Raw genomic sequence first — 15606 nt, 5'->3', positions numbered from 1 at the left:
GTCGGCAACATCACATTCAACCTACAGATAAGCAATGTTGGTCAAACATCTCACATAAACAATAGTTCCCAGTGTTACATAAGGCATACATCTATAAGGGGTACACCACACAGGCGGACTTGTGGAAGGGGATAGTGTGTAAACAGACAAACTTTTAAAGTGATCAGAAACAAACTAGGACAAACACGTTTATGTTTATAACCTCGAATACACAGTCCAGGAACTGTTCGCTATCAAACTGGAAGATACAAAGTTTTTTGGAGGCAAAAAAAATAACCTCTAGAACAATAACAGAAATTTGACTTCACGAAAATAGAAAAGAAAAATAACATCGATGAGTAGACAAAACCAACCTGCAACTGCCAAAACAATGTGGGCGTTCAAAACACCTCCCCCACGTCCTGATTTTGTCCATCACTGTCACCTCAGCATCCAGGGTTTCACAAAGTGTCAGATTTCAGAAATAAATGCTTTGAGTTTCACTCTTGATCAACTTCAGAAGAGGTAACAATGACCTATAGAGATGAGAGATGTTCTATTTTACACAAAAATATTTACAAGAAATGTACATATTAACAAATTCAACAATGTTTAAAATGTATTGTCATAAACTAACCACTGATTCATACGCATGTAACAACGTAGCAAGTGTTAAGGGTGGAACAGAATTGTTTCCAATGGTCATTTTTTGCTGCCTCGGTTAATTTCTTTGTTTTATTTCTTAGTTGTTTTGCTAAATGTAATTTCGAACGGTCCCTCTTGGATTGATTTAGGGCCTTTTTTCTTGCCTTTCTGGCTTTGATGATTTCCGTGCTCCACCAGGGGACTGCTTTTTGTGCAGGGTTGTATCGAAAAGTTGGAATGCATTTTTCTGAGATGTCAAGTATGGTATTAGTGAGGTTTGTGTTGAAAGTGTTTATGTCTGTGTTGAAAATGGCTGTGGTGTCTATTTGTTTACAAAGTGTTGTGAATTTGTTCCAATTTCCTTTTTAATGTTGAATCTTATTTCTGTGGGTGGTTGTGATGAGGTGGTAGTGGGTGTGGTGTGGGTGGGTATGTGTGATGTGATTGTGATTTTGATGGGGCAGTGGTCACTGCCCCAGGTGTCATCGTGGACCTCCCATATACAAGCTTGTGTAACTTTGGGTGTGGTGAGAGTGATGTCGATGGCTGTGGGTGAGTGTAGATGGGAGAGGGGGTAGCGGGTGGGTTGATTGTCGTTTAGTGAGTTAAGGTTGTGTGTGCTTAGCCAGTCAGTAAGGCGGGTGCCATTTGAATCAGTATAGGGTCTTGTGCCCCACAGTGGATGGTGTGCATTAAAGTCTCCGAGGATAATGGTTTGGGGACTTATAAATTTTGCCTGAATGTCCAAATCTTGGGTGGTAATTTTGAAATTTGGTCTTCTATAGACATTAATGATGGTTAAGTCTTTGTTATTCATTTTAGTTGATATTGCCAGGACTTCGAGGTTTTGTACAGGAATTTGCAATATGTTATAGTTTAGTTCCTCTGCAATGAAAATCCCCAGTCCCCCTACAGGGGGGCCGGGACAGTTAGTTGGCCGAGATCTGTCTTTACGAATAAAATTGTAGCCTGGTAATTTGAAGGCGGTTTTGGGGGATATTTTGTTTAATGCAGAGCTATGATGTAGGGTGAAATTTTGTTATGGGCAATGAGTGCCTTGAGCTCATGCCCATGAGCTCGGAGACTGTTGCAGTTCCACTGTATAAGTGCCATGATTACTGCAATTAGGGATATAGGTTTAATAAATGCCATGGCGTGGGGCATGAATTTTGAAGAATGAAGATTTGGTGCTAGAGTAGCTTAGAGGTTTGCTGTTTAGAAGGATTTTTTGAGGGCGATGAGTAGACTGGCCAAGCTTTTGTGATAGAGTTTGGATTTATGTGCAAGGGTGTATAGTTTTTTTACTGTTGGTTTTTCCATTGTTGTGGCTGCGATGATGAGTTCTACTATTTTGTTAAGGTTTTGGTTTAATTTTTGACGTGTGAGGGTTAGTGAGCAGGTGCTGGGTGTTTTTTAGGTGGGAGGGCTTGAGTTTTAATTGTGGGTATGGGGGTTGGTGGTTTGTGTTGGGAGGTGTTGGAGGGTGGGGTGGGGTTTACGGGTTTGGAGAGGGGTTGCAGTTTTGGGACGTGTTTGTTTAGGTGGGACAGTTGGGATGGGTGTGGGGAGGAGGGGTTGTTTAGGGGTGCCGGTTTGTGGCGGTTTTGGGGTGGGTATGGTGGGGGCTATGTTTGGGTGGGTGGGTGGGGCGGGTAGGTTTGGTGGTTGGTTTGGGAGGGCGTTGTTTTGTGGGTTTTTTTTGGGAGGGGTGAGTAGAGTGATGAGTTGGGGGTGGAGGAAGTGTAGGGGGAGGATGAGCTGGCTGAGAGGATGGAGTTATATGATAGTAGTTTGCGTGCTGGTTTTGGCAGGTCGGTGTTTTTGATATGTTTGTTTAGCCTGAGGATGTGTTTTTGTTTGATGGGGCATGTGTTTTGTGTAGCGGTGAGGCCGGGTGTGTTGCAGTGAATGCAGTATTTCTGTTGGCGACATTCATCGAGGGTGTGTGTGTCCGACCCGCATTTTGGGCATAACATGGGGAGCTTGCATGAATCGGAGATGTGTGAGTATGAAAAACAGTATTTGCATTGTTGTGGGTTTTTGCTTGTTAAGTGTACTTTGTAAGTAAGGGCGCCAAATGTAATGTGGGTGGGGAGTGTAGTGGTGTCAAATGTGAGGAAGGTTGTTTGTGTGTTGGGGTTGTAGGTGGTGGGTTGTCTGTTGTTGATAGTTCTGTAGTTGGTGATTTTTGGTTGGTTGGGGATGGTGTTTGCGATGCTGATGTAGTGTTTGATATCTGATTCAGTTTCTCTTGTGTCTATGTATAGAACGCCTTGGATGGATGTCTGCCAGCGTGGATACTCCCAACTTTAGAGAAACATCCAAGTTACTTAGTACTTATGAGACAAAGCAAATTTCAACTGAAAATGTTGTGCCCCAAATCATGTGTTCAGTAATAGTGTCAAATGTTTTCTGTCGCAAAATGGCGAACTTGCCAGAGAAACGTGCTTCATTGCCTTTGTTTGGGCGCTTGTTTTAGCTTATCAGAGGCAGTAACGAGGGGTGTTGTGGTTTACTTTCATAGTTAGATATCTTGAGAAACGACATGTAACATTTGAAACGATTGAATTTGTGTCTAAAGGCTCGAAATGTGCTTTTGAAACAAACGATGTCTGCATTTTAGACGCGATGGCTTCATTGAAAATAGCCCGTGTGGCTTCAACATTCACCTGTGGTTGTTGTTATTGTAACAGACATGTAGCCAAATGTTTTTTGCATCCAATCATGTACTTACATTGGAAACTTTCCCCGATTAAGAAGTGATTATTAAGATACAAATGCACGAGAAAGCACACGCGCTCCCAAGCTTGCAACTATCAGCCACAACAAGCAGGGTGTCTCCTCCGACGTCCGCGCCTCAGTAGTATCACCCGGGCTGGCTGTCGGGGAGAGGCATTCGCTCTCTGTGCTTCGTTTGTAGCTGACGTGACTTTCTACACTCAAACCTACCATTATGGCTGATGTTGCTGCTGCCCCCGCTGCTGTCAAGACTCCCAAGAAGAAGGCTGCTGCCAAATGAAGAAGGTTGCTGCACATCCTACTTATTTGGAGATGATCAAGAAAGCTATTTCATCCTTGAAGGAAAGGGGTGGTTCTTCCCGACAGGCTGTTCTGAAATACATCCTGGCCAACTACAAAGTTGGTGACAACCAGGTCGCCATCAATGCTCGCATCAAGACTGCTTTGAAAAATGGAGTCAATAACGGCGCACTGAAGCAATCAAAGGGAACTGGAGCTGCTGGGTCCTTCCGTCTTGGCGAGGTAAAGAAAGCTGAAAACCCAAGAAGGCTAAGCCAGCTGCCAAGCCAAAGAAGGCTGCCAAATCTCCCAAGAAAGTCAAGAAGCCAGCTGCTGCCAAGAAACCTAAGACAGCCGCTAAGAAGGCCGCCAAGTCACCAAAGAAGGTGAAGGCTGCAGCCAAGCCAAAGAAGGCAAAGACCCTAAGAAGGCGGCGGCCAAACCCAAGAAGGTCAAGACCCCAAAAGAAGGCAACCAAGCCAAAGAAGGCATAAGCTCTCTTTGTCTCGCCTTCGCTCCCACATTTCTGTGGTCCAAAGGCCCTTTTCAGGGCCATCCAAATACCCCAAAAAGAAAACTTGAAAACAGTGATAACAAAATAATGCTATTTATTTCAGCAGTATATCAGTAAGAAAGAATGCGTTTTGTGATAACAGGTATGGTGTGAATGATGGGTTAGACTGATCATAATTAAAAATTCAGCCTTAGCAATAACTTCTTTGCCCGACAGTAAGTACACAGAGAGGGTGGCAATACCGAGGTACCCATAAAACTCAAAGGCGAGGCAAATGCCGTTGATCAAGGAGGCTGCCTGTAAAAACCTATACATTGAGCAAAGAAGGATTTGATGAGTATGTTCCTAAATTGATATTATAGTGGGAGTTCTAAACCCTATCTAATGGCCGGTGTGTTTGGTTTGGTTTTTACTTACACCCAAGACCCAAGCCCAATAGCCCCAACAAAATACCTAAAAACATACACATTGAGCAAAGAAGGATTTTATAAGTATGTTCCTACATTGGTGATATAGTGGGAGTTCAAAACACTATATCTAAAGGCCGGTGTGTTTGGTTTGGTTTTTACTTACACCCAGCCCCGATAACCCCAATAAACTAAATAAATGGAAGTAAATAAAATAAACAAAGGAAAATATACGCAAGATCAACAAAAGCTTAACATAAACAAAGCAATTTGTGAAGCAAAGAATGCAAATTATACGTGTATGATATCAGATATCGTCAATGCAGGGTTCCCTATGTGTGTAGCTACACATGCACGTTGACATCCACGGGGTGTTTTACCGACACACGTCTCGCCTATGCACGACTTTTCACATAGGGCGGCAAGAGTTGTGCACCCTTGGTAGTGAGAGGCGTGTGAGTTTTGATTCCCCAATCCCTGCAACGCGGCTGTTATGTGTCGAAGTATAGGTACGGAAATAATTTCTAATACATGTACAGTACGGCTGCATGACTTAGCTAGAACTGGAAACATAAAATAGCTGACTGATGCCATGCCATGTGTGTTTTGAAAGCATGGAAACAGCGTGGGCTTGCTGTCACAGCTTTGGAAGTCATTTTATTTCAGCAAACCAGTGAATCCTATAACAGGCGTTCAATACGATGTACCTTTTCCTTATTATCTACTCTGCACAGGCAAAGGGTTGTGCGCCGAGACTTGATGCAAACAACATTGTGATGTGATATATGTACCCTTTAATATACGAAAGTAAGATCGTAAATAACACGTTTGATGGTCGGTGCACACAGACACTTTTGTGTGGCGAATGAAACATACATGCCTTCAGAGTAGATGATGAGTAGTCGGGTGAACTGACAAGTGAAAATGGTCACAAGCATAACTGAAAAGTCCTACGTAGGTAAGTGTGTAAGAACAAATCGTTCACAACTATATCCAGGCATGCAGGAGTGGGCCCATTCGAAAAGAAATATAATGTATCGTCACTTTCCGATGTCAATGAGACACATGTACCTTTGGGTGGAAATTCAACCAAATATAAAAAAGCTAAAAAATTAAAAATAAAAATGGAAATGTCTACTGCACCCGGTGTTCCCAGGCGGTCACCCATCCAAGTACTATCCGGGCCCGACGTTGCTTAACTTCGGTGATCGGACGAGAACCGGTGTTTTCAACGTGGTATGGCCGTAGACAAATGTCGGCGGCAAACTTTACCTACATATACACACAGGGTAATGGGGGAAGGGAAACTGCGATGAAACAGCATTCTCGCGTTTTCAGTGGGTGTACACAATGATGTGTTTCTTGATTTGGCTATATCTTTACACGAATGAAGTCTGGCACTTGTGATACACGTCAACACTGTTTCTATGCGCATCTGCCACGAGAAAGGACACACTCGTTCGCCCACACTCGCCTCAAACATTCAGTTTTCGTCCCCCCAATAAAAACCATGCATGTAGTAGCCTATATGTTGTTTTTCGAATAAAATTAACATCAAAACGAGGAAGGCCCATACTGTCGTGATGCCAAGAAAGTCGGGTTAATCGTGGCAGGCAAAAATATTTAATCTGTGACGATCGCGACTGCTGGTATCTGAACCTATGTACTACATTTTACTCTACACATGGGCGTTCGCGACCCGCTTGTGTCCCGGGATTCGCGTCTTAGCACACTGTTCCCTTGAGAGAAACATCCAAGTTACTTAGTACTTATGGACACAAAGCAAATTTCAACTGAAAATGTAGTGCCCCAAATCATGTGTTCAGTAATAGTGTCAAATGTTTTCTGTCGCAAAATGGCGAACTTGCCAGAGAAACGTGCTTCATTGCCTTTGTTTGGGCGCTTGTTTTAGCTTATCAGAGGCAGTAACGAGGGGTGTTGTGGTTTACTTTCATAGTTAGATATCTTGAGAAACGACATGTAACATTTGAAACGATTGAATTTGTGTCTAAAGGCTCGAAATGTGCTTTTGAAACAAACGATGTCTGCATTTTAGACGCGATGGCTTCATTGAAAATAGCCCGTGTGGCTTCAACATTCACCTGTGGTTGTTGTTATTGTAACAGACATGTAGCCAAATGGTTTTGCATCCAATCATGTACTTACATTGGAAACTTTCCCCGATTAAGATGTGATTATTCAGATACAAATGCACGAGAAAGCACACGCGCTCCCGAGCTTGCAACTATCAGCCACAACAAGCAGGGTGTCTCCTCCGACGTCCGCGCCTCAGTAGTATCACCCGGGCTGGCTGTCGGGGAGAGGCATTCGCTCTCTGTGCTTCGTTTGTAGCTGACGTGACTTTCTACACTCAAACCTACCATTATGGCTGATGTTGCTGCTGCCCCGCTGCTGTCAAGACTCCCAAGAAGAAGGCTGCTGCCAAATGAAGAAGGTTGCTGCACATCCTACTTATTTGGAGATGATCAAGAAAGCTATTTCATCCTTGAAGGAAAGGGTGGTTCTTCCCGACAGGCTGTTCTGAAATACATCCTGGCCAACTACAAAGTTGGTGACAACCAGGTCGCCATCAATGCTCGCATCAAGACTGCTTTGAAAAATGGAGTCAATAACGGCGCACTGAAGCAATCAAAGGGAACTGGAGCTGCTGGGTCCTTCCGTCTTGGCGAGGTAAAGAAAGCTGAAAAACCCAAGAAGGCTAAGCCAGCTGCCAAGCCAAAGAAGGCTGCCAAATCTCCCAAGAAAGTCAAGAAGCCAGCTGCTGCCAAGAAACCTAAGACAGCCGCTAAGAAGGCCGCCAAGTCACCAAAGAAGGTGAAGGCTGCAGCCAAGCCAAAGAAGGCAAAGACCCCTAAGAAGGCGGCGGCCAAACCCAAGAAGGTCAAGACCCCCAAAAGAAGGCAACCAAGCCAAAGAAGGCATAAGCTCTCTTTGTCTCGCCTTCGCTCCCACATTTCTGTGGTCCAAAGGCCCTTTTCAGGGCCATCCAAATACCCCAAAAGAAAACTTGAAAACAGTGATAACAAAATAATGCTATTTATTTCAGCAGTATATCAGTAAGAAAGAATGCGTTTTTGTGATAACAGGTATGGTGTGAATGATGGGTTAGACTGATCATAATTAAAAATTCAGCCTTAGCAATAACTTCTTTGCCCGACAGTAAGTACACAGAGAGGGTGGCAATACCGAGGTACCCATAAAACTCAAAGGCGAGGCAAATGCCGTTGATCAAGGAGGCTGCCTGTAAAAACCTATACATTGAGCAAAGAAGGATTTGATGAGTATGTTCCTAAATTGATATTATAGTGGGAGTTCTAAACCCTATCTAATGGCCGGTGTGTTTGGTTTGGTTTTTACTTACACCCAAGACCCAAGCCCAATAGCCCCAACAAAATACCTAAAAACATACACATTGAGCAAAGAAGGATTTTATAAGTATGTTCCTACATTGGTGATATAGTGGGAGTTCAAAACACTATATCTAAAGGCCGGTGTGTTTGGTTTGGTTTTTACTTACACCCAGCCCCGATAACCCCAATAAACTAAATAAATGGAAGTAAATAAAATAAACAAAGGAAAATATACGCAAGATCAACAAAAGCTTAACATAAACAAAGCAATTTGTGAAGCAAAGAATGCAAATTATACGTGTATGATATCAGATATCGTCAATGCAGGGTTCCCTATGTGTGTAGCTACACATGCACGTTGACATCCACGGGGTGTTTTACCGACACACGTCTCGCCTATGCACGACTTTTCACATAGGGCGGCAAGAGTTGTGCACCCTTGGTAGTGAGAGGCGTGTGAGTTTTGGATTCCCCAATCCATGCAACGCGACTGTTATGTGTCGAAGTATAGGTACGGAAATAATTTCTAATACATGTACAGTACGGCTGCATGACTTAGCTAGAACTGGAAACATAAAATAGCTGACTGATGCCATGCCATGTGTGTTTTGAAAGCATGGAAACAGCGTGGGCTTGCTGTCACAGCTTTGGAAGTCATTTTATTTCAGCAAACCAGTGAATCCTATAACAGGCGTTCAATACGATGTACCTTTTTCTTATTATCTACTCTGCACAGGCAAAGGGTTTTGCGCCGAGACTTGATGCAAACAACATTGTGATGTGATATATGTACCCTTTAATATACGAAAGTAAGATCGTAAATAACACGTTTGATGGTCGGTGCACACAGACACTTTTATGTGGCGAATGAAACATACATGCCTTCAGAGTAGATGATGAGTAGTCGGGTGAACTGACAAGTGAAAATGGTCACAAGCATAACTGAAAAGTCCTACGTAGGTAAGTGTGTAAGAACAAATCGTTCACAACTATATCCAGGCATGCAGGAGTGGGCCAATTCGAAAAGAAATATAATGTATCGTCACTTTCCGATGTCAATGAGACACATGTACCTTTGGGTGGAAATTCAACCAAATATAAAAAAGCTAAAAAATAAAAAATAAAAATGGAAATGTCTACTGCACCCGGTGTTCCCAGGCGGTCACCCATCCAAGTACTATCCGGGCCCGACGTTGCTTAACTTCGGTGATCGGACGAGAACCGGTGTTTTCAACGTGGTATGGCCGTAGACAAATGTCAGCTGCAAACTTTACCTACATATACACACAGGGTAATGGGGGAAGGGAAACTGCGATGAAACAGCATTCTCGCGTTTTCAGTGGGTGTACACAATGATGTGTTTCTTGATTTGGCTATATCTTTACACGAATGAAGTCTGGCACTTGTGATACACGTCAGCACTGTTTCTATGCGCATCTGCCACGAGAAAGGACACACTCGTTCGCCCACACTCGCCTCAAACATTCAGTTTTCGTCCCCCCAATAAAAACCATGCATGTAGTAGCCTATATGTTGTTTTTCGAATAAAATTAACATCAAAACGAGGAAGGCCCATACTGTCGTGATGCCAAGAGAGTCGGGTTAATCGTGGCAGGCAAAAATATTTAATCTGTGACGATCGCGACTGCTGGTATCTGAACCCATCTACTACATTTTACTCTACACATGGGCGTTCGCGACCCGCTTGTGACCCGGGGATTCGCGTCTTAGCACACTGTTCCCTTGAGAGAAACATCCAAGTTACTTAGTACTTATGGGACAAAGCAAATTTCAACTGAAAATGTTGTGCCCCAAATCATGTGTTCAGTAATAGTGTCAAATGTTTTCTGTCGCAAAATGGCGAACTTGCCAGAGAAACGTGCTTCATTGCCTTTGTTTGGGCGCTTGTTTTAGCTTATCAGAGGCAGTAACGAGGGGTGTTGTGGTCTACTTTCATAGTTAGATATCTTGAGAAACGACATGTAACATTTGAAACGATTGAATTTGTGTCTAAAGGCTCGAAATGTGCTTTTGAAACAAACGATGTCTGCATTTTAGACGCGATGGCTTCATTGAAAATAGCCCGTGTGGCTTCAACATTCACCTGTGGTTGTTGTTATTGTAACAGACATGTAGCCAAATGGTTTTTGCATCCAATCATGTACTTACATTGGAAACTTTCCCCGATTAAGATGTGATTATTCAGATACAAATGCACGAGAAAGCACACGCGCTCCCGAGCTTGCAACTATCAGCCACAACAAGCAGGGTGTCTCCTCCGACGTCCGCGCCTCAGTAGTATCACCCGGGCTGGCTGTCGGGGAGAGGCATTCGCTCTCTGTGCTTCGTTTGTAGCTGACATGACTTTCTACACTCAAACCTACCATTATGGCTGATGTTGCTGCTGCCCCCGCTGCTGTCAAGACTCCCAAGAAGAAGGCTGCTGCCAAGCCGAAGAAGGTTGCTGCACATCCTACTTATTTGGAGATGATCAAGAAAGCTATTTCATCCTTGAAGGAAAGGGGTGGTTCTTCCCGACAGGCTGTTCTGAAATACATCCTGGCCAACTACAAAGTTGGTGACAACCAGGTCGCCATCAATGCTCGCATCAAGACTGCTTTGAAAAATGGAGTCAATAACGGCGCACTGAAGCAATCAAAGGGAACTGGAGCTGCTGGGTCCTTCCGTCTTGGCGAGGTAAAGAAAGCTGAAAACCCAAGAAGGCTAAGCCAGCTGCCAAGCCAAAGAAGGCTGCCAAATCTCCCAAGAAAGTCAAGAAGCCAGCTGCTGCCAAGAAACCTAAGACAGCCGCTAAGAAGGCCGCCAAGTCACCAAAGAAGGTGAAGGCTGCAGCCAAGCCAAAGAAGGCAAAGACCCTAAGAAGGCGGCGGCCAAACCCAAGAAGGTCAAGACCCCCAAAAGAAGGCAACCAAGCCAAAGAAGGCATAAGCTCTCTTTGTCTCGCCTTCGCTCCCACATTTCTGTGGTCCAAAGGCCCTTTCAGGGCCATCCAAATACCCCAAAAGAAAACTTGAAAACAGTGATAACAAAATAATGCTATTTATTTCAGCAGTATATCAGTAAGAAAGAATGCGTTTTGTGATAACAGGTATGGTGTGAATGATGGGTTAGACTGATCATAATTAAAAATTCAGCCTTAGCAATAACTTCTTTGCCCGACAGTAAGTACACAGAGAGGGTGGCAATACCGAGGTACCCATCAAACTCAAAGGCGAGGCAAATGCCGTTGATCAAGGAGGCTGCCTGTAAAAACCTATACATTGAGCAAAGAAGGATTTGATGAGTATGTTCCTAAATTGATATTATAGTGGGAGTTCTAAACCCTATCTAATGGCCGGTGTGTTTGGTTTGGTTTTTACTTACACCCAAGACCCAAGCCCAATAGCCCCAACAAAATACCTAAAAACATACACATTGAGCAAAGAAGGATTTTATAAGTATGTTCCTACATTGGTGATATAGTGGGAGTTCAAAACACTATATCTAAAAGCCGGTGTGTTTGGTTTTGTTTTTACTTACACCCAGCCCCGATAACCCCAATAAACTAAATAAATGGAAGTAAATAAAATAAACAAAGGAAAATATACGCAAGATCAACAAAAGCTTAACATAAACAAAGCAATTTGTGAAGCAAAGAATGCAAAATATACGTGTATGATATCAGATATCGTCAATGCAGGGTTCCCTATGTGTGTAGCTACACATGCACGTTGACATCCACGGGGTGTTTTACCGACACACGTCTCGCCTATGCACGACTTTTCACATAGGGCGGCAAGAGTTGTGCAACCTTGGTAGTGAGAGGCGTGTGAGTTTTGGATTCCCCAATCCCTGCAACGCGGCTCTTATGTGTCGAAGTATAGGTACGGAAATAATTTCTAATACATGTACAGTACGGCTGCATGACTTAGCTAGAACTGGAAACATAAAATAGCTGACTGATGCCATGCCATGTGTGTTTTGAAAGCATGGAAACAGCGTGGGCTTGCTGTCACAGCTTTGGAAGTCATTTTATTTCAGCAAACCAGTGAATCCTATAACAGGCGTTCAATACGATGTACCTTTTCCTTATTATCTACTCTGCACAGGCAAAGGGTTTTGCGCCGAGACTTGATGCAAAGCACATTGTGATGTGATATATGTACCCTTTAATATACGAAAGTAAGATCGTAAATAACACGTAGGGCTTCCACGGGTACTCGAGTACTCGAGGACGAGTCGGGTTTAGCTGGACTCGAGTCCATATTCTAGGACTCGAGGACTCGAAAAGGGGAGATAACTCGAATTATTGGGTTACGTTGACAGACTGTCTGCCATGTGCTGAGCATGAGCGGCCGTTAACGTCTAATATTAAGATAAGATATAACTTTATTATCCCGGAGGAAATTTTTATACATCCAAACTGTCTCAAAATGAATATGTACACAATTCACAAAAATATACACAATAATTATATGCACAAAACGAAACCTATTTACACAATAAAACTGACATGATATAATTCAATTAACCACATAGGTAAAGAGGCTGAATAAAATTCTTGTTGTTATCACATGGTGATAATTCAAAATATGTGTTGCATTCACGAATACTTGAGGGTATGAAAGACTTACGAGCTCTGTTTGTTTTGAGGGAAGGTAATCGACAGCAGCGTCCTGAAAGAAGAAATGTTCACACTCTTTCAAAATGGTGAGATAAAATATGTTAACTATCAAATCTAATTTTAGTTGTCTTTTTGACAATCTGGCGCTCATAGATAAAGGGAATATACTCGAAATTTAGTCGGCGGTATTAACAATTTTGAAAAGTTTGTTTTTGTTGCGATCAGACAGGCCCCATACCAACATAGTAAATTGTAGGTCAACACACTTTGAATAAAGGTTTGATAACAACTGTCATTACGGTTTTGTCAATGCCTTGACGGTCATAAGGTTCTGAATCAGAAATTAGGCCAGTAACAGTGGCGTCATCTGCGAATTTCACAGTAAACAAGTCATTTAATGACAAGTAACAGTCATTGGTATACAAAACGAAGAATACGGATGAAAGAACACAGTCCTGTGGAGCTCCAGTAGAGGTTGAGAGTAAAGAAGATTGATAGCCATTGACACTGACATACTGAGTTCTATGTACCCTGAATTCTTTAACCCATCTAATAATGTTTTTATTAAGGCCTATATTAAGTAGTTTACTCCTCATAAGGTGTGGCTGTATGGTATTAGTTGTTACAAGTCTGCAGATGAGAGTAATTATTATACATCGTTTGAGATTTCACTTCTTAAAATGATTAGGTAACTATCTTAACAAACATGGAGAACGATAAAAAAATCAAATGTATGGGCGTGTCTTGATCTGGATAGTGAAAAGAGAAAAATAACCAAATGCCGCCTGTGCGGTATATTACTGCGTTAAGCAGGCAGTACAAACAGTACGATGAAAAAAACCCATAAGACAAGTAAACATCCAAATACTGATTCTGACCAATAGGAAATGTTAGTCACACGACGATATGAAGTCGGAATGAAGTAAGTGTTCACTTGTGTGATCGGAACACATGTCATGTCGGTTACGCTATCGTTTGTTTGAAAGGTATGAATTTCGAGTACTCGGGTCCGAGTCGAGTCTCACCCCCTCGAGTACTCGAGTCCAAGAAAATGGACTCGTTGAAGCCCTAATAACACGTTTGATGGTCGGTGCACACAGACACTTTTATGTGGCGAATGAAACATACATGCCTTCAGAGTAGATGATGAGTAGTCGGGTGAACTGACAAGTGAAAATGGTCACCAGCATAACTGAAAAGTCCTACGTAGGTAAGTGTGTAAGAACAAATCGTTCAATACGATGTACCTTTTCCTTATTATCTACTCTGCACAGGCAAAGGGTTTTGCGCCGAGACTTGATGCAAACAACATTGTGATGTGATAACATCCAAGTTACTTAGTACTTATGAGACAAAGCAAATTTCAACTGAAAATGTAGTGCCCCAAATCATGTGTTCAGTAATAGTGTCAAATGTTTTCTGTCGCAAAATGGCGAACTTGCCAGAGAAACGTGCTTCATTGCCTTTGTTTGGGCGCTTGTTTTAGCTTATCAGAGGCAGTAACGAGGGGTGTTGTGGTTTACTTTCATAGTTAGATATCTTGAGAAACGACCTGCAATTTTTGAAACGATTGAATTTGTGTCTAAAGGCTCGAAATGTGCTTTTGAAACAAACGATGTCTGCATTTTAGACGCGATGGTTTCATTGAAAATAGTTATTGTGGCTTCAACGTTCACCTGCGAGTGTTATTATTGTAACAGACATGTAGCCAAATGATTTTTGCATCCAATCATGTAGTTAATCTTGCCTCGATTAAGAAGTGATTATTCGGATACAAATGCACGAGAAAGCACACGCGCTCCTAAGCTTGCAGCTATCAGCCTCAACAAGCAGGGTGTCTCCTCCGACGTCCGCGCCTCCGTAGTATCCTAGGGCTGGCTGTCGGGGAGTCATAACACTAAAGTAAGGCCAGAAATGCTTGGAAAATGCTTTTTGGAAATTATTTGATAATGGTTGATATTTCAGATTCCAAACTGATATATAATCATTCATACCACCTCAACCTAATATGGCATATGAGTAATCACGATGTACCATTCCCTAAGTCATAATGATTACTCGTAAAATATCGAAAAACAGAGAAAATATTCCATGGGAGAAACACTTCAAAGAAACAAACTATATTGTGATCCACCTGGCAGGCAGACAGGGTGACAGCGTCATGTACCGCACGGGCAGTACATGCCAAGGACCGTCTCAAAATATCAAGTGTCAGTATCACTGCTGATCGAGGACTCTAGCGGAATTACAACAGGTGCAACTCGGCTGACGTTAACGCCGTCCCGCAGACGGTATTCGTCCTCGATTTTGAGAACAAGGTCTTCAGCCTTTTGCCACACTTCTGGGGTAATTCTCGCAAAAGAAGCATACACAAGCCCTTTAACGTCTGAAAGCTTGAATTTGGTATTCTTAATTCTTACAGTTACCCCAGATCAGCTCGATGGGATTGAGCTCACAGTGCCGTACTGGTGTTCGCAGAACTATGTGGCCTTGTTTTGCAGCTTGTTCGTCAGTGATGTACTGGATTGGCTTTTTGTGCTGCCGGACTTTTTCCATGAGCTGGGGCTTTGTTTCTGATTGCCTGTAAGGCACGTTACAGGAAGTGAGAAAATCCTGCAACTGAGCCTTGAGATTGCTCATGGTGGGTGTGATGGTACCAGGGACACGCAGGTTATGGTAACTGGCGTTATCCAAAATAACGCTTGTTTCGTCCAGCTGCGGTAAAAGCTGATGTTCGAACCAATCTAAAAATACCTGCCCATTCATTTCGCTATGGTAATCACCATCAGATTTCTTGGCCTCAAAAACACAGTCACAACCCCCAATCAGTCCCTTGCTACGGGTACCAGCATGCAAGATGATCAGGCGTCTACCTATGCCTGATGGTAACACTGGTGCCTTAGAACAATCTGCAGGTAGGCACATCCGATCGGTTGAGTGATTTTTATTACACCAGGTTTCATCAAGGTATATGATTTGAAACCCCAAATTGCGGTATTCTTCAACTGTTCTGAGATAAGCTGGACAGGATTGTGTACTTTTCTCTAA

At 42.9% G+C, this 15606-nt stretch overlaps 1 protein-coding gene, 2 non-coding genes and 1 pseudogene across 3 annotated transcripts; 2 read left to right on the top strand and 2 right to left on the bottom strand.

The window, feature by feature from the left end:
- Positions 1-3027: 3027 nt before the first annotated feature.
- LOC124277199 (histone 24-like) lies at positions 3028-7508 on the top strand. The gene is given in 7 exon segments (XM_046712868.1): positions 3028-3638; positions 3641-3897; positions 3900-4130; positions 6949-6999; positions 7001-7076; positions 7079-7474; positions 7477-7508. Coding segments are annotated over 7 exon segments (1104 nt in total). The 5' UTR covers positions 3028-3577.
- On the bottom strand, positions 5695-5813 carry LOC124277213. Its single transcript, XR_006898768.1, has one exon. It is a non-coding gene; the product is annotated as a 5S ribosomal RNA (ribosomal RNA).
- A 1559-nt stretch (positions 7509-9067) lies between the features above and the next one.
- Positions 9068-9186, bottom strand: LOC124277209. The gene has a single exon (XR_006898765.1). It is a non-coding gene; the product is annotated as a 5S ribosomal RNA (ribosomal RNA).
- An 842-nt stretch (positions 9187-10028) lies between these two features.
- On the top strand, positions 10029-10883 carry LOC124277202 (annotated as a pseudogene).
- Positions 10884-15606: the final 4723 nt, after the last annotated feature.

The sequence above is a fragment of the Haliotis rubra genome, unplaced genomic scaffold (assembly GCF_003918875.1).
Source record: "Haliotis rubra isolate DU_JTF1 unplaced genomic scaffold, ASM391887v1 Scf2195, whole genome shotgun sequence".
Classification (NCBI taxonomy): domain Eukaryota; kingdom Metazoa; phylum Mollusca; class Gastropoda; order Lepetellida; family Haliotidae; genus Haliotis; species Haliotis rubra.
Note: the sequence above shows the minus strand (reverse complement) of the source record. Positions and strands in the feature narration are given on the sequence as shown.